The sequence below is a fragment of the Ichthyophthirius multifiliis genome (assembly GCF_000220395.1).
Source record: "Ichthyophthirius multifiliis unplaced genomic scaffold scaff_1120509251342, whole genome shotgun sequence".
NCBI lineage: Eukaryota > Ciliophora > Oligohymenophorea > Hymenostomatida > Ichthyophthirius > Ichthyophthirius multifiliis.
The window spans coordinates 192188-218002 of record NW_004085967.1 but is presented as its reverse complement, the minus strand read 5'-3'; the positions used below and the strand labels follow the sequence as shown (position 1 = coordinate 218002).

At 15.6% G+C, this 25815-nt stretch overlaps 3 protein-coding genes across 3 annotated transcripts, besides 28 other annotated features; 2 read left to right on the top strand and 1 right to left on the bottom strand. All coding sequences in view use genetic code 6, as the record gives it.

The window, feature by feature from the left end:
- Positions 1–779: 779 nt before the first annotated feature.
- IMG5_185680 (hypothetical protein) lies at positions 780–1683 on the bottom strand (the record flags this gene model as incomplete). The annotated part of the gene is made up of 2 exons (XM_004027281.1): positions 780–1611; positions 1652–1683. The coding sequence occupies 2 exons, from the start codon at positions 1681–1683 to the stop codon at positions 780–782; spliced, it is 864 nt and encodes a 287-aa protein (XP_004027330.1).
- Positions 1613–1642: a microsatellite.
- A 1221-nt stretch (positions 1684–2904) lies between the features above and the next one.
- Positions 2905–2941: a microsatellite.
- Positions 2942–5408: 2467 nt separating this feature from the next.
- Positions 5409–5442: a microsatellite.
- Positions 5443–5691: 249 nt separating this feature from the next.
- Positions 5692–5767: a microsatellite.
- Positions 5768–5784: 17 nt separating this feature from the next.
- Positions 5785–5832: a microsatellite.
- A 414-nt stretch (positions 5833–6246) lies between these two features.
- Positions 6247–6286: a microsatellite.
- Positions 6287–6608: 322 nt separating this feature from the next.
- Positions 6609–6920, top strand: IMG5_185670 (small nuclear ribonucleoprotein sm d2, putative; the record flags this gene model as incomplete). The annotated part of the gene is made up of 1 exon (XM_004027280.1): positions 6609–6920. The coding sequence occupies one exon, from the start codon at positions 6609–6611 to the stop codon at positions 6918–6920; it is 312 nt and encodes a 103-aa protein (XP_004027329.1).
- A 3191-nt stretch (positions 6921–10111) lies between these two features.
- Positions 10112–10143: a microsatellite.
- A 2322-nt stretch (positions 10144–12465) lies between these two features.
- Positions 12466–12491: a microsatellite.
- Positions 12492–13053: 562 nt separating this feature from the next.
- Positions 13054–13129: a microsatellite.
- A 115-nt stretch (positions 13130–13244) lies between these two features.
- Positions 13245–13297: a microsatellite.
- Positions 13246–13290: a microsatellite.
- Positions 13298–13439: 142 nt separating the features above from the next.
- Positions 13440–13523: a microsatellite.
- Positions 13451–13532: a microsatellite.
- Positions 13533–13605: 73 nt separating this feature from the next.
- Positions 13606–13701: a microsatellite.
- Positions 13659–13699: a microsatellite.
- Positions 13700–13763: a microsatellite.
- Positions 13743–13799: a microsatellite.
- Positions 13782–13811: a microsatellite.
- A 233-nt stretch (positions 13812–14044) lies between these two features.
- Positions 14045–14081: a microsatellite.
- A 2761-nt stretch (positions 14082–16842) lies between these two features.
- Positions 16843–16892: a microsatellite.
- An 826-nt stretch (positions 16893–17718) lies between these two features.
- Positions 17719–17765: a microsatellite.
- A 4191-nt stretch (positions 17766–21956) lies between these two features.
- Positions 21957–21996: a microsatellite.
- A 351-nt stretch (positions 21997–22347) lies between these two features.
- Positions 22348–22390: a microsatellite.
- A 741-nt stretch (positions 22391–23131) lies between these two features.
- Positions 23132–23231: a microsatellite.
- Positions 23159–23225: a microsatellite.
- A 40-nt stretch (positions 23232–23271) lies between the features above and the next one.
- Positions 23272–24268, top strand: IMG5_185660 (hypothetical protein; the record flags this gene model as incomplete). The annotated part of the gene is made up of 5 exons (XM_004027279.1): positions 23272–23278; positions 23323–23511; positions 23623–23848; positions 23891–24074; positions 24185–24268. The coding sequence occupies 5 exons, from the start codon at positions 23272–23274 to the stop codon at positions 24266–24268; spliced, it is 690 nt and encodes a 229-aa protein (XP_004027328.1).
- Positions 23439–23495: a microsatellite.
- A 593-nt stretch (positions 24269–24861) lies between the features above and the next one.
- Positions 24862–24899: a microsatellite.
- Positions 24897–24971: a microsatellite.
- Positions 24972–25815: the final 844 nt, after the last annotated feature.

Sequence of the window (25815 nt, the reverse complement as noted above, 5' to 3'; positions counted from 1 at the left end):
TAACAATCTTAACTTAAAAATTTGATATTTAATTCAACTATATAAAATTCATATTTCTAAAAAAAAAGCAGTACAAATATTTTTACTAAAATACGATAATTTATTTTACAGTATAAAAATAAAGTGAATTAAATAATAAACGTCCTTTTAAAGTTATATATTAAAGCAGTTGAATATTATGTATGATTCAATTAATTAAAATATTATTATATAGATAAATATAATTTTTAAAACCGTATAGAATCAATAAAAAAATACCAAATAATTAATAAGGCAGGTTTATTATTTTATAGTAATAATTAAATTTAAATGCATATATTTTAAATAATTTATAATAAAAATGATTTTAAAAAAATATAAGTGTGATTTAGAGTAATAAATTATCGGGCATATATAATAATATAGAATAAATATTTGAATATTGTTGAAACGTAACTCTGGTTTAATAAGAATTAAACAATAATATGTCTCTAAAAATATAAAACTTTATTTTAAATATTTAATATGAATTTAATTAATAATATTGATTTTAAAAATAATTATTCTGATAATGATTAAATTTATATGATATATATTTAAATATTTTATAGTATTGAATATAAAAATTTATAGAAATAAATTAAGTTAAAAACAAGTTATTTCAAACATCAATTGGATTTTGTATATATAAATCTTATAAGATATTTAGTAAAATATAATTAATTAAAAAAATACTATTATAATTTTTCATTAAATAAATTTTTAAAAAATAAAATAAAATAATTATTTAAAGTTTTATTTCATGCAGTATCAGCATAATAATTAGGAATAACTAATTAATTATCATAATTATGTTTTAATTTATCTAAATTAGTAACACCCGTTAAAACCAAAAAAGTATCAAGTCCTGCATTTTATCCAAGTTAAATATCAGTTTCTAAATTATCTCCTATCATCAAGGCCTTAGATCTATCAATATTATGTTATTCGCAAAGTAGTTAAATAACAAAAGGATTAGGCTTTCCTGTCACAATAGGTTTTTAATCAGTTGCAGTAGCAATTGCATTAACAATAGTACCACCTCCAGGCATTTTTTTATCTCCAACCATAATATATTTATCTTCATTGGTAGCAATAAAATAACATCCTTACTATATATAACTGCTTGCACAAGCCATTTTGAAATAATTTAATTCATAATCAATTCCTACTACTACTGCTCCTACTTCTTTGTCTAATTCTAAATTATTGAATTCATCTGGACTCATTAATTTATTTTTGCTGTGAATATCATTACTCCAAATATATTCAATTCCATAATTTTATAACTCTTCGCATATTCCGGACATACCTACTACATAACATTTTTTTACCAAAGGAAGTTTTTCTTTTATATAACATGCTGCTATATTTGATGCCGCAAACACCTTTTTTTTATTTTTAATTATTTTTTTAATAATTTTTTGAAAATACCTTATCATTTTCAGTTTCAATTTAGTATTTTTTTAATTTTTCAACATATGTTTAACGCGATTAACTACTATTATTTGTTATGAAAAAACATTTTTTTCCTTCACTTTTTAGAATATTATATGATTTTACAGCATTTTCTAATTTTTTAGATCCATTCCACTTTATTTTTTTTTATTTTTTTTTAATTTTTAATTTTTACAAAAACTCCGTCCATATCAAAGAAAAATGCATCGTAACTATCTTTTAGCTCAATTAAATTCGATAACTTTTTTGGAAAATGTCTTTATTACATGTAAATAATAATTAAGGATTTATTTTATAATAATTTTAAATTAAAACAAATATATAAAGATATAATTAAAATAATGTTTTTTAATATAACTTGAAAAAAAATAAGACCCGAAAATAACAAATTGAATAATTAAGGAACCTAAAATATTTTATAATTATATAAACAGCTAATTAAATATATTGTAAAAGTATTTTTAAAATTTAATAAAAGAAAATTCACCGGAAATAATTAATATGTTGATTATTAAATTTCTTTTAATTTAAGTTAAAAACTAATAAATAAGAAAAATAAAGAAGTATATACTCCTTTACACTACTCCTTATAAAGGAAATATAGAAACAATCTAATATTTAATAAAAAATTGGTATAATATAATACTAGAATAAATTGATTATCAGTAATAAATACTGTTGTGTAAAATAATAAACAAATTTATTTAAGCTTATTGAAAAAATATATGTATGAAAATAATGTTTAAAATATTTTTTTTGAATAGTAAAACTATAAAAATGTTAAACCTTTGCATTGTTCTGCTTTTTAGATTCAGAAATTTGTTTAAACTTTTTATTATCTTAAATTTTTTAACTAAATGACAAACATAATATAAAAGAATCTTTTTTTAAATAAAATTAAAGAATGACTTAGTTAAATTTAGCTGTAATTGAAGGAAATTTAAGAATTGTAAAAAAATTACTATTAAAAAGTGCTGATAAAAATAAAATGGATAATTAGAGTTAAAAGGTTGAAAAAAAAAATAAAAAAATTAAAGAATGCTAGAAGAAAAAAATTTGGTTAAAAATGCTTGTATATATAATAAGATAAAAGAGAAAATTAAATATTTTCTAAGATATCTTTATTTATTTGATTTATTATTCCGTTTTTAGATAATAAAAAAAATATTATTATTACTTAATTTAAACATCTCTAAGTTTTTAAGCATTTACATTTATATTTTTTGCTTCGATATCACATATACAAGAAAAATTTATAAAAAATATAGATTATTAAAGTTATAATCTTATCTTTTTTATTAGATAACAAATAAAAAGATGATTTTTTAATTTTTATTGAATGTAAAATTTTTAAACCAAAAAAATCAAAACATTGCGAAGTTTGCAAATAATGTATAAGTAATTGTGTTAGGAGTGAAAATTTTATTTTTTATTTTTAGGGGTTATTTATTTTTACGGGTTATTTTAACTTAGAATATAAGCTTTTAATAATTTATCAAAAATTTTAAATTGGATAAAATAATATTTAATGCCTTAAATATTTTTCTATTATAAGATATATTTTTTTTGGATTTGCTTAATATACAAGCTGGCTTTTTTGGGCTCCTCTTATTTTCATATTATATATTTAGTTTACAAATATTTTTAGTAAACTACTTTTGAAAGATATAATTTTTACTAAAATGATTTTTAACAAAACTAAATAAATGAAAGTAATGAACAAACATTTAATATATAAGCTAAAAAAAATGGCTGATAAGTCATAAACTGTTATTTTATGTGCTTCAAAAATTAATATGGACTAATAATTTGGTTTTTGTTTTTAATACAAATAATAATTAGATTATTAATATCCTAACTATTTAAAAATTGATTTAATAGAATAACAAATTTTATATAAATAATTTAATTATTATTAATAGAAAATTAATTATCACTATTTTTTATTTTTTTAATTACTTAAACTTATAATCCATTCTAAAAATATTCATTATTTCTTTACTAAAATATTTATTTTAATTAATTTACTTTCTCATTAATAAATAATTTCAAAAGCCATAAATTCGCTTTAATATAATAATTAAGTTTCGTTTTAAATAACATGTACGAAATGAGTATTTTAGAGTTTAAAATATTAATTATAATTATAAGCTTGTATTAAATCTTTATTTTTTTCTAAAATATATTTAAATATTTACTAATCTAAATTACATTCATAAATTTAATAAGGAAAAACCAGTGCAATTTTTTGATTTTCCATATCATCTTAATTTTATTATAAAACATAAATCTAAATAATTTATTCATTGAATTCATATATTTTTTATAAATTAATACTTTTATTATTTAAGTTAATTAATAGTTAAACAATTGAATTATCTTTAGTACTATAGTAAAATATGATGTTATTATATTAAGATTAATATACAAAATCAAACTTTAAAATTTAATTTTTTTATATATCTTTCAAATATTCTTATTCTTCTTGATTATTCCAAATAAAAGGAGAAAAATCAAAATTTTAAATATTTAACACTATAATGCTATAAAGTTAATCTATAATTATTAATGTTTAGTTAATTAAATCATATTAAGCATATTTAATTTAAATATTAATGGTTTAAATTTTATTATAAACTTTTTAAATAAAAGAATTTTTTTCTAAAATTTATATTTAATTTTTATAATTTAATAATAATAAATGTTTTCCTATAATTGCAAATTTGTAAATGCTATTTTAAATATCATCTTAAACATTTCTTATATATTATTTCTATTCTAGAATAATAATATTTTTATTTTTATTTTAATCATATTTTTATTTTAAGAGAATTTTTTATACTGATACATCATAAAAAGAAATTAATAATTATACACTATTTTTATCATATTATACTTATATAATATCTAATATTTTACTTTTTGAGTCTAAAAAAAAATTATTTCCAAAGTATGTGTCATCTTGCTATTTTGTTAACATCCATATATTATCGTTATTAGACTAACATACAATCAATATAGAATTTAAAATATCTATAGTGTATATTAACTATATTTAATCAGGAATAATTATTGATCCTAATTTATTTATTTTCATTTACTTAAAATAATTAAATGAGTTATTATAGTTTAATTTTTATAAAATAAAATATATATTTGATTATGTAAAACTATTTATATTGATATATTTTTATTATGGAAAAGCAATTAATTTTCTAAAAAAATCATAATTTTTTTAAATATTGATAAATAATGAAATGTAATTGAAAAATTAGATTTAAAAAAAATATTTTTAAAAAATTTATTCAATATTAAATAAATTTTAACTATTAAGTATTATTTATAAATAAAAAAAAAAAATTAAAAAAATGGAAATTAATAAATTACTATATATAATAGTTTTAATTTCATAAATATCATTTCAATAAGATATTATTGATGAATAACAAGATAAATGTTTTTTAAAAAACTATTTATATTTATTACAAAGCAAAAAAAAATAATAGTATTAAATAATGAACAAGGATAATTAATAAATTTAATTGAAAAAGAAGTACTTACTCAAATTTTTAATGAAGTAGAGTAAGAAAAAATGTAAAACTCTTCTTAAATAGATACCCTTTAAAATACAATCGAAGAGTTAGTTAATCAGTCGATAAAAAGTTAGTTAATTTCAGATATTGAAAACAATTTATAGTCAATAAAAGTAAATAAATATATCTTAAAAATAAATTAACAAAAAAAAAATAGATTATTGATTAAATATAAATATTGGATGATTAAAAAGAATTAAAAAGTGATAAATTTTTATAAAAAGATGATTAAAACTAAATTATGATAATTTAATAATAAGTAGAAGAACAAAATAAAAATTAATTATAATTTAAAACTGATGAAAATATAAAAGAAATACCATAATAAATTTAAGAAACAAATTAAATTGAATTAAATTAAATTAAATCTAAAAAAGATAATAAAGAAATTGTTTAATTAGAAAACGAAATTTAATAATAATAATAAATTTTGTAATAAGAAGAATTATATCATATTAAATAAACAGAATAAATATCTCAAAATATAAATGAATTATAAAATTTTGAATCTATATAAACCAAATTAGAAGGAACATAATAGGCATAAACATAAAAGAATAAATAAGATTAATATAATTAATAATAATATTTATCTTAAAAATAAAAACCTTAATAAGATTAGTAATAAAAATTTTAATAAATAATAAATTAATAATAATAAAAAGTAAATAATAAAAATGAAAAAAATAATAATGTAATACAAGAAACTAAATTAATTAAAAAATAATATGAAGATTAATAAAAATATGAAATAAGTAAATAAAATTTAAAATAAGAATTTAAAAAGGAATAAAACTAAATTAAATAAATCTAATAAAAATTTTAAATAAACTAAGAAAATGAAAATGTATAGTAAATTGATACCGTAATGAAAATAGATAATATTTAAAAAAATATTATAAGTTAAACAAAATAAAAAAAATAATTAAATACTAAATAAAATAAAAGCTTAATTGAATAAAAATTAAATGATGATAATGTTTTAATTACTAATTTAATTTTAATATTTATTATTTTTTTAGCTATTTGTATAATTATATATACTACTAATTTAAGCATTATGATAAGAAAATAAAAAAAATAATATCAAAGATATGATGATGAATAAAAACAATAATTAATATAATGATTTTTTTTTAAATAATTATAATATATTTATTATCAGATAAATTATTTATTTTAATGTTAATTTTTTTTTTATTATTATTTTTTTTTTTTTTTTAATTTTGTAACAATTATAATTATATTAAATTTTAACATATTTTTAAGGATTTATTCCTTTTTAAAGTTTAATAAATTTATTTTTTCTTGTATTTTATTATTGTTCTTCTTTAATGATTTTTAATTTATTTAATAATTATATAAAAATTAAAATAAATATTTAATTTTTATATTTTTTATATTAACAAAACATTTATATTTATTTAGAGACATAATTATTTAAATATTTTAAATTAAGAATATAAATTAATTAAAATAATTTTTATATTTTATATTTTTTAATAATATTAAAAAAAATTAGATAAATTATACAAATATATGGACGAAGAAATTTCTAAAATACCAGAAGACAATTTTTCAACAGGACCATTTTCTTTGCTTTTTAAAGCTGTTAAAGCAAATACTTAAGTACTTATAGCACTTAGAAATAATAGAAAAATATTAGCAAGAGTAAGAGCATTTGATAGACACATGAATATGGTTTTAGAAAATGTTTTGGAAATGTGGACTGAAGTTCCAAGAGGATCTCATGGATAAAAATCAAAACCAATGAGAAAAGAAAGATATCATTCAAAAATGTTTTTAAGAGGAGATTCAGTAATATTTGTTTTAAGAAACCCAAATAAATGATAAATCTAATTATATTTTTTATAAAAATAAATAAATGCATCTGTAATTGCTTAATTTTAATTGTTATTATAATTTAAGTATTTTTATTTTATTTATTGATTCTATTTTTCTTAATTATTTAATTTATATAAATTACATAAAGATAGAATAGGTTATATTTTATTTTAAATTGTGACATTTTTCATTCATTTTTTTTCTAAAATATCAATAATAAATTATTTCTTATATAATTTTTTTTTTTTTTTTATAAAATAATATATTCAATTTTAAATAATATCTATTAATCAAAATTTATAAATGTTTTAATTTATTGATTTCTCTAAAATTAATAAAAATCTCTATAAATATTAGATGATAAATCAATATATTTTTATTATATACTTTGAAATAAATATAACTTTTTTATTTTTTTTATTTTCACTTTTTTTTTTCAAAAATAATTATCAATTTTTTTTTCATTAATTTTTTGTTGTTTATTGAGTTTTTTAAATAAAAAATAAAAATACGATATGCGCAATTAATAATTCATCAAGTAACCAATTAAATATTCTATTGAATTTAATATATATATAATTTTTATACTATTATAAAACAATAAATTAATGAAAAAAAATGTAAGAACTATTTATAATTTATATAAATAAAAAATATATTATATAATAGAAATTAATTCATGAATTTAAATAAGCATTAATATAAGAATTTTCCAATATAATATCTACAGTAAGTATGGTAAGAGATTATCTAGTTTAAGTCGTCTACTATTAAACATTATAACAAAACTTTAGCCAACCTAAGAAATAAATGAAGATTATGAAAAAAATTTGAAAGAATAATAAAATTAATTAAATTTTTGTAATATATTCAAAATACAAATTCATAATATTAATTAAAAAATCTTTTAGGATACTAATAGTTTTAGTAAGAATGATAAAAAAATTATCATATTCTCTTATATTTAATTACTATTCCCAAATAATAGCAGTTTTATCTAGTTTTTCATAATCATTACTGTCATAAATTTAATATAAATCTTAAAAACTATAAAGGTTATACAAGAAATAATTTACGCTTATAATAAAACCTTATTATAAATAACTTTTCTATATATTCATACATTCATGATAATCTATTATGTTGCTTTCTTTCACAAATTATGGGAATTTTTAAATTGTATCACATAGATTTTCATTTAAGACTTTTTTAAAAAATTAATCATAATTTTCTTATTGAAAATGATTATTTGCATCAAGCCTCTTTATTCTATTTTATAGTATTTAAACTTTAGAATTTAGTTCATTTTTTAATTCGAGAAATTTATTTTTATAATATACTTAATTATATATAAGATAATCAGGTATTAATATAAATGATAAGTAAAAATAATTAACTGAGATATTTGATGCAAACTAAGAATTCAATTCATATAAACTTGCTTTATATAAAAAAATAATATAAAATATTAATGATATTTTATTTACTTATCAAATCTATATTTGTATGTGATTCATTATAAAGTGAATTAATAACATAATAATTAATTGTAGGTTAAGCAATAATTAAAGCATAAACAAAAATCAAAAGAATAAATAATTTTGTATTGAATTTAGGAAGTTTATTAGTATTAGAAATTACTTTTTTTTTTTTATTTTATTCCGTTAATATTTTTACACTCTTTGTAGAGAATTTTTAAAACTGTAATTGATTTAATAAACAATATAAATGATTGGGTTATATAGTAGCAAATAACTAAAGAAGGTTTTCTCTTTTTTTTTAAACATAAAAATAAAGTAAAAGTAAAATAGATATGAGTATTAATAAAATTAATATATTAATAATAAATAATGCAAGTGATTAACTTAAAATGAAATCTAAATTATTAATTATTTAATCTTAAACTAAAGATTGGAAAATGCTCATTTCTTTTATAATATTAGAATAATTATCTTATTAAATACCTGTAAGATATAAAAAGTTTCTTTCTTAATCATATTTTAATACAAGAATGTTTAAATAACTTGCAAGAATTTAAAGAAATATTCCTAAAGAAATTTCAAATCTTACTTTTGAATCTTCATTATAATCCAAATATTATATACCTTTTTACATTTTTACTACAACAATATCAGTTCCTAAAATAAATTCTGTTTTTTATTAATTTATATATTAAAAATAAGACTATGTTTCTTTATCTGAATTTACATAATCAAAAATTAATTCATTTAATTTTTAATTAGAATAAACAAGTCTCTCATGTATAATTTAACTTTGATATTATTTATTCTAAGATAGATTTAGAAATATATCCTTTTCAACCAATTTTTAAAAACCAGTATATGCTAAAATAATACTAATTTAATATTTTACATTAATTGCCCAAGGCAAATAATATAAATCTTTTTATATTTGATACATTTAAATATCTATCTTTAAATAGACAAGTATTGTTAGACCCAAAATAACTCCAAAAGAAAAAAAACCAAAAAAATTTATAAATTTAATAATAATTTCATTATTTTTTTAATATATCTTTCTTAAAATTGCATTTTTCTAATTATTATGATATGAATTATTTGTTTTTACTGTACTTTACGCCCTAACTTTTTTTTATTAAAAATCACTATATTCATATGAATCATTATTTTAAGATACATGCTCTTTATAATTTAAAGAATCATTTTCGTTTTAAATTTAAAATTAATCTTAAAATGCTGATTCTTCAATTTCAATTTATATATTTTTTAATGTTGATTTTTTTTATTATAATGCATTAAATGTTTATATATCACTTGCTTATTCTTATTCTTATTCTATTTTTACAATATCTTAATTTGTTTCCTATTCTTATTTATTTTAGGACTCCAAAATATAACTTTTAGTTGTTTATGAGTGATTTTTAGATAATTTAAATTAGGTATCGTGAGATTTTTCTTAAATAAATTTAATTAATTCTTAATATTTGTCTTATAAATTTTAATTTATATACTATTAAATATCAATTTATTTAATTTCATTTTAATTTATTTATTATTGATTATTTAAATTATTAGGATTACAAAAATCTAATAATTATTAATTTTCCATATTATTACTTTAAATTAATGAAAAGCTGCAATTCTTTTAAAAAGATTAATTTAAATTCAATTAAAACTATTAAAAAAAATTCTATCTTTAAGACTTTTAAGAATCATTTTATAATATATTATCTTTATAAATATATTATATATATTATTTTTTAAAAAAAAGTTAAATTAATACTTGTATTTTCATAATCTATATAACTTTAATCATATTTATTTTAAAGAAATTTAATTTCATTCTTTATATCAAATTTAATATTAAAAAAATTTTCTAATTAATTTTTAATTAATTATAATGCATTAATTTATTCTTCTGAATTTTAAATTAATTTCATATTAATTATTTCAATAACAATATATGAAATAAAATTATTTTATTTTATGTGATACTTAAATTTAATATTATATAAATTGAAATTTGTAACTCCATATTTATTTATTTCATTTTAAAAATCTTTGAATTACAAAATTTCAAATAAAGACTAATTATAATTATAGTTAGTTTTTCTTAAATCTATTTTTGGTAAAAAAGCAATTGTTTTTATTATTTATTTATTTAAATCTTCGCTCTTTTTAATTGTGGATTACATCTAGAAATAATTTAATATTGGAATTATTCTATTTAAATATATATTCTTTATGTTTTTTTGAGAAGAATATTATTCTAAGAAATTCCTGTAAAATTATTCTGATATAATTTCTGCTTGGAAATTCAAACTTTAGGTTAAAACGAACATGCTTTAACTATTTATCTTTTTAATATGTCCAATTAACCCATAATCATTAAAAAGATGGACACTTCTAAATTCTAACTAAATAGGCACAGCAAAACCATCCTAATGTTATCCTATTAAAAGATTAAAAAAATCATTATTAATAAATTATTATTATTTTTGATTATTAATATAATTTTAAAGAATTTGATCATGTACTTTTTTAATAGACTAAGGAATAATCAAATTTATTTTTTAATTCAGAATTTAAGATTCTTCATATCCAAATATATTTTCAAATTTCGATTAAGTTTTCTTTACAGTACCAATTTAGTCAATTAAAGTAATATAAACAATACAATTATCTTTTTCGAAAATAGTATAATCTAAATTAATTTCATGCTTATGATTTCGAAATTTTTTAAATATTTTATTTTCAAAATCAAAACTTAAAAACTATATATATTTATTAATATAATATTGCAATTTTTAAGAATTATAATATATTTTGCATAATTAAATAAGTTCATTCTAAATCTCAGTTCTTAATTAAATATATTCTTATGATTATATTTACAATTTTTATAAATCTATATAATCCACACATAAATTTAATAATAGTTTTTGCTTTTGTAAAATAGCTTAATTACATTTTTATTAAATATTATTTAGTTATTAATCGAAGTTTAAGCATATTTTAAATGTTTGGCTTTTTAATGTTTTTTATTCTTTCCTTTCCTATTATATTATAGCTGTTGTAAAAGAAGATTAAGAAGAATATTTCTCTGCTTATTGATTACTTTCGAATATGTTTTTTATATTATTATATATTTCTCCCAAATGGCTTTAATCAATATAGCTTAATTTGTATTTTTATAGGGTATTTATTATTTGTATAAAGCATTAAATTTATGATTCTTTTATTTCAGCATTAAAAGTGATATATGTTAATATTAGCTTTCCATCATAAATATTACTAGTAGGTTTATTTTTTTATAGCTAGTTTATATAAAACTCTTATTTATATGCTTACTAAATATAGTATATTATATGTTATCTTCTTTATTCACTAAATATGCTGTTTTAATACTTTTTTTTTTTAAAAAAAATTATATGTATAACAAATATTATTTAAACTTTTTTAAAGCAAAAACATGTACGAAAATTATCACATAACTTTAAATGGTTAATTTATAAATGTTCTAGAATCAAAGAATTTTTATTTATTATGTAGTCTTCATATTCAGTTTTTAACTATGTTAGTAAGTTTTTAACTAAGAATTCAATATTTTTGTTATTTTTGTTTTAAAATTAATAAATTATTCTTTCTAAATTATATTGGTATTTATGAATATTTAATGAAATTTCAAAACAAAAAGGAAATAAAATAAAAATTATCATAATTATGTTTTCTAGTTCTTAAATAAACTACAATACTAATAAAAAAAAGAAATAAACATAAGTAATAAATTCGAATAAAGAAATAGAAAATTAGTAACGCTTTAGTTAAAGTAATTATATTTAATAATATTCATTAGTTTTAAGAAGTTTATAATTGTAAACATTGTTAAATCAAATAAATAATTTGAAATTCTATTTAATATTATTATATTTAAAACTTCACAAGTAGTAATTATTATATCATATTTAATATAACTTCTTTTAGATAAATAATCTTTTGAAATAAAGCTAAAGTCCTAATCATGAATTTGTATTATTATTCCTTTAAAAAAATATATAAATAAACTAATAATATATATATATATATATATATATATTAATTAGAATTTTTTTTATAATATTAAAAAAATAAATTATATGAACTTTTATAAAATAACCAATTAAAAAAGTATTTATTATATTGTATATATTAATTATTGTAAGTTATTCTTCTTTTAAAGATAAGTTAATAAACGGAATAATAATTAAATAATTATAAATTTGAATTAAAAAGCTATTTATATACTAAAATGTTTGGAGTAAATGCAAATTACTAAGAAAAACAAATACAATATAAGTATTTACAAATATTATCGCATAAGAAAATTATTAAAAATTAAAAATTTATCATAATTCAATAATTAATTCATAATCTAAAAATCTAAATCAATTATTTAAATTTATTTATTAACTCGTTTATTAAATATTAAGGAAACATTATAATAAAAATTAATAAAAATCAATATAAAGCTAATTATTTAATTTCTTTTGAATTTATGGATTAAAAAACAGAACTATTTCGTGTAATAATTATAGAAATATAATTTAATTCTTTACATTTTGAAATCAAATTATAATTATAAATTTGAATTATTTTTTATATATAATTATTTTTTGTTTGTTTAATTAAAAAAAAAATATTTAAACATTAAAAGAAAAAAAATTATTTAAAAGTTTAAATAGAAAAAAAAATATTATTTTAATAAATAATAAATTATATACTAATAAAAATAATAATCATATCCTCTATCGTATATGTATAAATATAATTTTAATAAAATATAAAAAGATAATAGAAATGAAAATAAGTAAAATACAAAAAAAAGATAAATTAATACTAAATAAAAAAAAAATTAAGTTAATATAATAAATATATGTATAATAAATTGTAATAAAAAAAAATTAATATTAAAATAATATCAGAAAAAAAAAGAAAATTAAATATTTTTTAAATGAATAAACAATATTTAATGTTTAATAAAATAAAAATATTAAAATTATTATGGATATAAAAATAAATAATAATATTAATTATTATATTAAAATTAATTTAAATATTAATTTTAATATTAAATATTAATATTAATATTGATATTAATTTATTTATTAGTATTTAATTAAAATAAAATAAATCAATATTAATATTTATTAATATATTAATTTTGAAATTTCTATTAAAATTAATTAAAATAAAAATATTTAAATTAATATAAAAATACAAATTAATATTATTAATAAAATAAAATATATTTTAATATTAATAAAAATTTTAATATATTTAATTTTTATTTTTATATATACATATATTTATATTTTAATTTATACTTATAAAATTTTAAATATTTTTTTTTATATATATAAAATTTATCATATATAAATAATTTATTTCTTTAAATTTTATTTTATATATATTTCTATAAATTAATTATATTTAATTTATTTTATTTAAAAAATAATTATAATCAATAATTATTCCAATTATTTCTCAAATATAAATCTATTTTTTTTTTACATTTAAATTTCAAATATTAATAACTTTTACATTTTTTTTTGTATTGAAAATATAATATTTATATCTTCAACAAAATTTTTATATATAAAATAAAATATATATAACTTTAATAATAATTTATAACTTTAATATTAATATTTTTTTAAATTTATCATTTTGTATTTTTATTAGAAAAATATCTTTATTTTTGTTATGAATATTTAATTTTTTTTAAGATTTTATAATATAATATAAAATCTTTAAATCTGCTTTTTAAAACATTGAAAACAAAATTTATTTTTTAGTAATTTTTTATTACAACTTTATTAAATTATAAAATTTGAAATAAATCAAATAGTAAATAAAAATAGTTATTACAAAAAAATAGAACCTATGATTTTTTTTACCTTTGAATTAAATGTATGTCATTTATATTATAATTAATATTAATAATTTGTTTTAAATTTAATATGCAATTATAAATAGGTTGAAAAGGGTTAAATCGTAACTTAATTTGAAGAAAAAATAATTAATTAAAAATAGTACCAATGATATTAATACATAATTAAAAATTAATAAGTAAAAATATAAAAAATTATAAAGCTTTTATTGAATAAGTAAACAAATTAAATTTGAAAAATAATAATATTTAATAATGATTTCTTAAAATAGTTTTTAAGAATAAGAAACTCAAATAAATATGTAAATTATAAAAATTATGAAACATACTTTAAAAATAAAAATAAGCTTTATAAAAAAAATTAATAATAAATTCCCGATAATTAATCAAATACTTCAAATCAAATCAAATAATTAATAATTATAATAAAATTATGTTTTAAATACATTAGTAATGATTTATTTATATATATTAATGTACTAATACTTTTTTGAAAAAATTAAAAAATAATATTAATATATATATTATAATTAATCTTAAAATAAATAACTTAAATAAAAGATAATTTAAAATAATAAATGTTAGAACATTAATTATTATAAAAAATTAATATACAATTGCAATAAAACTAACTTTGTTGTTCTAATCAAAAGAAATTATTTAAAAATAATCTAACTTCAAGATAGTTTGATTTTAAAAATATTAAATACTATGTTTAAAAAATAAAAAAATAAAATATAATATTATTAAATATAGAATAGTTAAAATAAAAGCCCTTTTTTTACTTAATATTAGATTCAAACGGATCAAAATAATAATGAAGGTTGTCAAGTATTTCGATCTTTGAATAATTCTAATTTAATAAGCTCGAGATCATAATCATAACATTAAATAAAAATAAAATAATAAAAAATATTTGATGGTGATTTATTTGTAAAGAAAAAGTTTTCAGAAGGAAATTTAAATAATTTGATTTAAAAATAAGATAATAAATTATCTGAATAAAATTAAAAAAAATATCATTATCAAATTTAAAATTATTTAATATTAACACTTAAAAATAAATTTCTATAGATTAAAAATTTAAAAATAAAATTAAAATCTAGAATTTGTAAAATCAATAAGAAAATGAAAAACAAACAAGTTTTTATTTAAATAAAGCAATAAAATAAAAATAAGATAAAATTCAATAAAGTTTTATTTAATAATAAAATTAGAAAAAATTATATTTAAATTATCTAAATTAAAATGATGGCTTATAAAAGTATGAAAATAATTTGATATTTGCAAATTAAAGAATAAAACAAGGACATAAGATTTTTAAAAAAAGTAAATAGATAGTATAAATAGTAAATAATTTTAAAACTATAGAATATCCAAATAAAAACAGAAACACTTTAAAAGAGGAAAATATAGAATTAACATAGGAAGACAAAACTGAATTTATAAATAAAATTTAATAATTTGTAAAAGAAATAATTTAAGAACTGCAATAATTTATAAAAATGTTAGGTTCAATAAGAATAGCAAGCAATCAAATTAAATGTTTAAGTGGATATAATATATATATTGAGAAAATACTTTTTACAAAAAAATTAATACGAAAATATTTGGATTAGGAAACTTTATTTAATTAGATAATGTTAGTTATGTAATTTTATAGGCTAAGAAAATATTTAAATTTTAATGGAGATGTAGATGATTAATTAAATTAATAATATGAAATGATTAAAAAGAAAATAAAAAAAGTTGAAGAATAGGAATTTTTTGATATTGAATTTTATAAAATGTTAAAACTTTTTTAAAAAAATCTTGAAGCTAAACTTGATTACTTAAATGATTTTTATGTCAAAAGATCATGTGAAAAAACTAATTTTTAATGTTAAGAAATAGATAAAATACTTTAAAAATATCTCTTTTAAACTTCAATTGATAAAATTAATACAAGAAAAAAAGTCTTCAGTTTACTCAAAAAGGGTATTAATTCATCGAATTAAAGTTTTATTAATCCTAATAATTCTTTAAAAAAATTAATTAAGTATGAATATAGCTTAGGTAAATTTGAATTAATTACGAGCCACTAAAGATAAACAGAAGAACAAATCACTAAATTATGTAAAATTTATAAAGAATATTGAAATTTTTCTTAATTAAACTTTTATGTGTTTTAATCATTATAAATGAGGAAATTTTAAAATAATTATTTATTTGTTTTTATTAATATATAAATATATTAATTTAATATATAAAAAGAACAAATTAAATAATAATTAATATATTATAGTAAAAATTCAAAAAAATTATAATTTATAATTAAAACTTATAAATTAAAGTCAATAAATAGACAAATAATAATATTTATTCCCGAAAGTATAAGTATAAGCAAATAGATTTTTATTAAGGTTTACATTTTGAGAAATTTTAAGCAAAATTAGTTTAAAATTATATTTAAATCTATATAAATATTATAAAAAAATTAATATCAAGAATTTTTATAAACATTTCAAAGCTTTTAATTTAATAAAAAAATAATTAAGAATATAAAATTAATAAATAATAAAAAATTAAAATAACATGAAATTAATAATTTTTTTTATCTTAATATTTAATAACAAATGTTTAGTAGAATTTAAAGCCAGTAACATGTTTATTATATATAAATAAACTCTATAATAAATAAAATTAATAAGTATAAAATATTAAAAAAGTAATTTAACTAATAGCGATGTTTGAGTATTGTGAATTTAATATATTTATATAATCATATATAGGATATAAAATAAAATAATTTAGATTTAAAAAAAATATATTATTTTGCTAAACACTTGTAAGATAATAAAAGAATTAAATATTTGGCGTCAAGATGTAAAGATTACAAATATACTTTTTAGTGCATTAATTAGAAGGCAAAATAATTGAAAAAACGATAAATAGCATAAATCTAAATGCACCCTTAAATATCTTTCGCCTGGACTTTAAATTGTTTATTATTAAAAAAAGAGTATTAGATTAATTATTATAATTATTTGAATGATTTTAAACTATTTTGTAATAATGTTCGCAGAAGTGTTAAGTTTGAGCAAATTAAAACTGAAGTTAATAATAGGTTATTTATGAATAACATTAAAATTATTTAAATGATTTAATTAAAAAATGAATAAGATTATATTAATGCTCAGTGTAAAATAAATAATTTATTAAGAACTAAGAAAAATTATAGAATGATATATAGACATGTTTGATATTTTAAGTAATAAATCATTAGTCTTAATGACACTAAAATAATTTAATAAAACATATGAGAATATAAATACTGCCTAATCATTTATTAAATATAAAGAGAATCCAAAAATTTCTAAAATAAATAAAATTTTTGTATAAATTAATAAATTAGTAATTATAAAATAAAATTTATTTAATATATAAATTCTAATTTATTTATTTACTATTTATAAATAAAAATATAATATACTTTATTTAATTATTCAATATTATATTATTTTTTTTCTTCTATATATATTTTATAATATTTTAAATAATTTAATATTAAAGACTTTATTATAATACAAATAAATACTTATATAATTTAGCACTTATTTGCTTGCAATTTTTATGAATTTAATTTAATTAATCGTTATTCCAATACTTTCTATAAATATAAAAATATGAGTATATTTTAGAATTTTTATAATTTCTACACATTACATTTCATATATAATTTTAAAAAAACTAATTTATTTTAAATTTTTTATTATAAAAATATTTATTTTTAAAAAAAATGAGAGAATCAATTAGAAATATATTTATTTAATAACCATAAATCATACAATATAAAGACAATTAAAAAATAAAAATAAAAGGAAAGTATAATTATAACATTGATATATAATTAAGAGGCAACTAATAAAACATATATTAAAATTCAAACATAGCAATAAATATTACGCCATAAAAAAATCAAAGCATAAATATTCCTGCTAAATATAAATGGTACAGAATAAATGACGAAACAAGGTGTTATTTACTTGAAGGGATAAATGGAAATACATACTAATTTAGCGCTTATGATTTATTTTCCACAATAAAATGTGAAGTATACCCTTAAGAAGAAGAGTACTAAGGTATTGCAACTATTTTAATAGGACCTATTGATTTTGATCCTAATACAAAACAAATATTATTAAATATGATTAGTAGTGAAAATTGTAAATTTTAAGGATAAGCTTTATGTTAAGGAAAATATTAGAAAGTAGAAATTATAGTAAATATGGATTTTATGAGATTCATTTTGAACGATTAAAGTATAAAATTTAAATATTCGCTTGATTTTCCAAATATTATTATGAATTAATTTGATGTACTTAAAATTTGTTTAGATTTTGATTAAAATCTTAATTTCGATGTTTGTGAAAATCTAATTTAATTTTTATAAAAAAATTTTGGCTAGTAGAATTGTAATTTAAGAAATAATAAAAAAGTCTGCCTAATTATTATTATGGAAACTAGAAATTAAAGAGATTTTTTTTATCTTATTACTAAAGCTTTTGCAACTAAAAATTTTTTAATTGATTAAAAAGTAAAAATAAATATATTTTATAAGAACATGTATTTAAAATTAATTATATTTTATTAGATATTGAATACAATTGGTTAAGATATAGATTTTTCGTAAATAAATTAAGTAGAAAATATGTATTTATTATAAAGAATGAAGAAAGAATATGATATTGTTCTCGAAAATAATAAATATTTATAAAAAAATTAAGAAAAGCTTTTATAATAAGTAAAAAGCTTAGAAGAAGAAATCGATTAAACAATAATTACATATACATAATTAATTTAATAATTTAAAAGTTTTGACGATTAAACATTGATTAATAATTCTACATTAATAAATCAAAGTATTATACAGGCTAAAAATATGTAAGAAGAATATTAATTAAAAACTCAAATAAAGAATTTACAAAAAGAAAAAGAAAGCTTATTAGCTTAAATAAAGTATATAAATTAAGAAAAGAACATTTTAAAAATCGATGGTTTTTTGGATGAATCTATTCTAATGGATTCTCCTTTAAACCAAAATAATCAACAATAAGTAATATTTACAATGAGCAATAAAGAATTAATAGAAGAAATACAATCTTTGAAACAAAAAAATACACTTTTATTAAAACAAATAAATAATTTTAAAAATAACTCTTCCGGAAATAATACAAACAATAGTATTTAAATAAATAAATAACCGTTTGAAACGAAAAAATAAATATCTCTTTTGCAAAAATCTTATTCAATAAGTGAAAAACAAGAAAGTTAGTAAATTTAGAATCTAAAATACGAATTAGAAAACTTAAAAAAGCATTTAAATGGAGAATCTAATTTAAGTAAAAATAAAGATAAATAAATCTAATAATTATATGAAAAATTAAATGAAAAAGAACAATATATTTACAATTTAAAAAATAAATTTAAGAAATTAAAATAAATGATATTAATTTAATAAATAATCATGATAAGTTAAATAATTCTTTTTTAAATTAATCTTCTATTTTTCTTGTTGAAGATTTTAATTTTTTAAACACATAAAAAAAAAAATTCCTTCACAAGAATAGTTTGAATAATTACTATGTGATAATAAATAATTACAAAACAAAATAGAGTCTTTGTAAAAAGAATTAAATAATAAATTTTCTGTTAAATAATAATAGTAAGATTTCGAAGCTTTATTAAATACTAATCAGAAGCTCATTAAAGAAATCGATATTTTATCAAATACCAATAAAAAACTTCTTGAATAAATTGAAATTTATAAAAACGCTTCTTTATCTAAATTACCTGACATGACAATTATTGTATATTATATTTATTTAATTTTAAATTATTTATGAAAAATTAATTTTTTATTTAATAAATAATAATAGAATAACTCTTTTACGAATGAGAATTTATAAAAAAAAATATAAGATTTATAAAAAATAAATGATATGTTGATTAAATAAATGAAAGAAATCAAATAATAATATGATTAAGCAATTTAAGATTAAAGCAATTCAATTTTATGTTTAAGTAAAGGTCCTTAATAAAAATAATTATAAGAATAAATATAAATCTTGCAAGAATAATGCTTTAAATATTAACAAAGGATAACAGAATTAGAATTATAAAACGGTGATGAAAATGGAAATTTACTTACAGCCTTGTAGTTAAATTTATAATCTAAAGATAAAATTATTAATTCAAACAAATAATAATTAGAATAATTAATGTAAAAGAATATGAAAATATCCGAATAGTTAATAGAAACATAAAACTTAAATAAGAAATTGTAACTAGAGATTTAAGATTTTAAAAACGAAAAATCCAAATCTAAGTTAAATAATGATAATAAGATATTTTATGATTAAAGTAATATAGAAAAAATAATTAAAATTAATGAAAAATTACAGAATGAAAATATTTAAATGACTATATAAATAAAAAATCTATAAGCAGAAATAGACGAATTGAAAAATAGAAGCTTAATGGACTTTTCTTTATATAGAGATAAAGTTTAGTAAGAATAAGAATAAAATAATTAGTTTGATTTTTAAAATTATTAGAATTAAATTATTTTAAATAATAAATTATAAAATGAAAATAATAAAATGCTTTAATAAATAAAATATTTATAAGAAGAAATTGATGAATTAAAAAATAGAAGCTTAATGGATATTTCTATTTTTAAAGAAAAATTGAAACCGAATAAAAATATTAATAAAATTAATCTTTTAATTCTTAACATACGACATATAATACATAAAATAATGAAAAACTTTTAAAATTAAATTAATAAATATAATAAGAGAATAAATAGCTTATATTTTAAATTTAAAAGCTAAATGAAGAAATTTATGAATTAAAAAATAGAAGTTTATAAGATATTTCAATTTATAGAGAAAATATTAAATAAGACAAAACATAAAAAGAAGAAGAGTTATAAAAATAAATAAATTAATACATTTAAAGCTAAAAATAAGTATTATTAGTAAACGAATAACTACAAAAAGAAAATAACTAATAAAATTTAGAAATTAAATAACTTTAAGAAGATTTAAACAAATCAAGAAATATAAGATATTCTGAAAATTCTAATTGGTAGGAAAAGCAAGAATAGTAAATAAAACTATTATAAAAGGAATTAAATGAAAAGTAAAATGAGATAAATATTTAAATTCAAAATTATTAAATTTTAATTAAATAGAATGAATAACTTTAACAGGAAAACAGTGAATTAATCGTCTAAATGAAACTATTAAATGATGAAATAGAAAAATTAAGAAATAAAAATTTAATGGATATTTCAATGTACACAGAAAAAGATGTTTATGATAAATAAAATTATCAGAAATTATAAAAGAAATTTATTTTTATAAATAATAACATGAAAGCTTATCCAAATTAAATTAATAATTATAAAATGATAATAATTAAATGATTATTTAAATAAAAAATCAAATTGAGGAAATAGATGAATTAAAAAATAAAAGCTAAATGGATATTTCCCACTATAAAGATTATTTGCAAAACTAACAATTATAACTTTTATAAGATTAGAAATAATAAATAAATGAAAAGCAATAAGAATTTAATTTAAAAATAAAAAATTATGAGATCTTAGATAAAAAAAATGAATCTTTGTAAACCGAAAATACTTATTTAATGAGTTAAATTAAAATTTTAAATTAAGAACTTGAAGATATAAAAAAAAGAAGCATAAATGATATGAAAATATATTAAGAGCATAAAGAATAAAAAAAAACTATCTCAGAAAATAAATTTTAATTTGAAAATTAAGAAAAACTAATAGAAAAACTTTAGATGGAAAATAATCAACATATTGTATTAATAAAAAAATTATAAGAGGAAGTTTATGAATTATCAAATAGAAGTTTAATGGATTATTCTATATATAGAGAATAACATTAAAAATAGTAAGAGGAATAAGAAATTAATCAGGAATAATAAAAATAAATTAATTATTATGCCGAGTAAATAGAATAATTAGATAAAGTAAATAATTAATTGATAAAAGAAAACAATTAGTTGACTTCTTAAATAAAATAATTATAAGAAGAAATTGATTATTTAAAAAATAAAAGTATAAGTAAAGAGATTCAAATTGATTAATAACAAATCACAAACTAATAAGAAGATACATTTTAAAAATAAATGTAAGATTTTAAAAATTAATACGAAAAATAAATATTTGAATAATAAGTTTAAATTCAAAATTTAGAAAATATTAACAATAATTTACAATAGTAAATATAAACTTTAAATGAAAATTAAAAACTAATAGATGATGATAATTTTAAAATTAAAAATTAAAACTTATTAACACAAATTGAATAATTAAGTAATACCAATTAAAGATTATCAAAAGAAAATTTTGATTTAATGAATAAAATAAAATTTTTACAAGATTAAAATAATGGTTAAAAATAAGAAAATATTAATATAGACTCATAAAAAGATTTCTATAATAAAATTGTTGCTGAAAAATAAAATATTATTGATAAGTTATAGCTACAAAATAGTAAGTTAGCTTAATAAATATTTGAATTATAGGATAAAATTTAAAAATTATAAGAAGAAATGGATATGATGCATTCCAACTATTCGTAAAATACTTCGATTGTAGAAAATTGATCAAATTTATGTTAGAAATAATTATAAAAATTAAAGTTAACAAAATTGTTTATTAATATTTTTTTATATTAGTTGCTAAATCAATTTTATTTTATATTTTTTTATTATTTTTTTTTGTATTTATAATATGAAAAAATTTATTTTAAATATTAAGAAAAAATATATAAATAATCTATAAAAAATAATTTTATATAATTTAAAAAAAAATATTATAAAAATATGGATAATAATAATTTATTATTTAATTAATTAATAACCCCATATGAAAGGTTTTTTGATTAAACATACAATAGACATTATTATTATAATACAGAAACGAAAGAATCGGTATGGGAACTTCCCGAAGAAATACTTGAGAGAGTAAAAGATTTCAGAGAGCAATATGAAATAGAAACACAAAGAGAAAATATAAAAAGCAATTAGTAAAATAAAGAAGAAGAAGAAGAATAAGAATAAGAAAAAAAAGAAAAAGAAAAAGAAAAAGAAGAGCCAGAATAAAAAAGTATAGACTAATTTCTTTCACCAGAGGTTTTACTAAAACTCTAAAAAAAACAATTAAGAAATCTATCATTAATGGAAAGACCATCAAGAAAATAATTAGAATAATCATTAGCAGAAAAATTTGCATATAAGGAAGGCGATCAAGAATATAATATATGGTATGGAAGGCATTTATCAGATACAAAAAGTCTAGTTAGAGATCATAAATAACCTGCAGTAACACGCTGTGATAGTGAACTTGATACAGGATATACAAAAGCAGATATAAGTGATAAATATTCGGCTTACTTTTGCCATCATTGGGCCAAAGGATGTTGTTCTGAAGGGGTCAAATGCAGGTATTATTTAAAACAAAACAACAAAAATTAATAAAAAAAAAGGTATTTTCATAGGGTTCCTAGTTTTTCTGAATGTCTTACAATAGATAATAGTAGAGATGTTTTTGGAAGGGCAAGACATTCTTAACATAGAGAAGATAGAGGAGGTGTAGGTTCATTTTTGTAAGATACTCGGAGTTTAGAAGTGAATGATTTTAAGTGTCCTCCAGAAGGTGTAAGTGGTATAGTAGCATAAATGTATGAAATTTTATATAGGCATTTTGGAGAATGGGGAGATATTGATGATATTAAATATATCCACGGATAAAATAAGGCTTTAATAAGATATTAACATAGATGTATGGCGGAGTTTGCAAAAGAGTCAATGCAGCATCAGGCATTGGATTCGGGAGAAGTAATAAATATTAAATGGTTTCTTGAAAGTAAAGATGAAGAAAATAAATTAAAATATGAAAATGAATAGTATAATATGATAAAAAAAGCTATTGAAAAAAAAAATAATGAAAGTTAAGATAAACAAAGAATGAAATAAATAAATGAAAGTAGACAAAGAAATAAAGATATTGTACCCACAGAAAGTTTAGGCGCTCAAAATAATCATGTTTTGGATTAATTAGTCAAATAAAATGAAGTCTTTGAAAGGATTGAAAGAATGAATAAAATTCTTGAAAGTATTGAAGATGCTAATAACGGAAAAAATATGCAAAAAATTATTTAAAAAGATTAAGTTTATATAAGACCAGAAATTAATGAATTACCTTTGTGTTTTAATAAAAAAAAATGATTTTTATTCTTAGATAAATATAAAAATTATTATTGTTAATATATTTTAAATACATAAATGCATTATATTTTTTTTTATTTAAAATTATTTTTATTTTTTTTCTAGATGCATTATAAATAATTTAAATATAATTTTTTTTAATAAGTCATATATTTAATATAAATATTTATTAACTTAATATATAAATTTATTTACTAAAATTTTTATTATTATAATTTGTTTAAAATATATTATATCAAAATTATACAAAATAATATTAAAATTATAATATTTTATATAATATATATTAATTAAAAAAATTATAAATAAAATATATTTCATAAATAAATTTTAAATAATTTTTTTAAATAATATATTAGCTAAATCAAATATAAAAAATAATAATAATTTATATAAAAATTATAAATTTTATTACTTTTTTAATTTAAAAAATATAAATTCAAAAATCTTAGTTTTAATCTAAACCTTCCAAACTTTAAAGCACAACATCAATATCAGGCCTTTCGGAAGGCTCTTTTAACCAACAAAATCTTATAATTGTAGCAACTTCATTAGGAAAAGATTCTCCTTTTATAATTTTAGGTCTTTGATTTTCATTAACAATGATATTTTTTATATTTTCAAAAGATAGGTTATTTAAAAAAGTTTATTATTCGGTAAAAAGTTCCAACAAAATGAATGAAAGGCTATAAATGTCAGATTTATTATTAGGTTTATTCACTATAGCTCCGCTTTAAATCAGATGTTCAGGAGCAGTAAAATAAGTTTTATTTTAATATTTTGTATTTTTAAGACTTAAGATTTTTTTTAGACTCTAAAAGCCCAAATCAGAAATTTTAACATTATAATTATCATCGAAGATTATATTTGAGCTAGTTAAATGCCCATGAAAAACATTAACGCTATGCATATTTTTTAGTATTCGAGCAATTTGTATTGCTATTCTGATTTTTGTTTTGAGGCTAAATTTATTTTGTTATTATTATTAAATAGTATTTTAGTCTGGCTACTCATTATTAATTGTACTTAAAGCAGGACTTTAACATGTATTTTATCTTATGTTATCAGAAAGGGAGCCATTTTTTAAAAATTAAAAAATAAAATAAATCTAATCATTTTATATTTATATACTTTGTATTAAACAAAGATTTTATATATTTAAATTTTATTATTCTTCTATTTA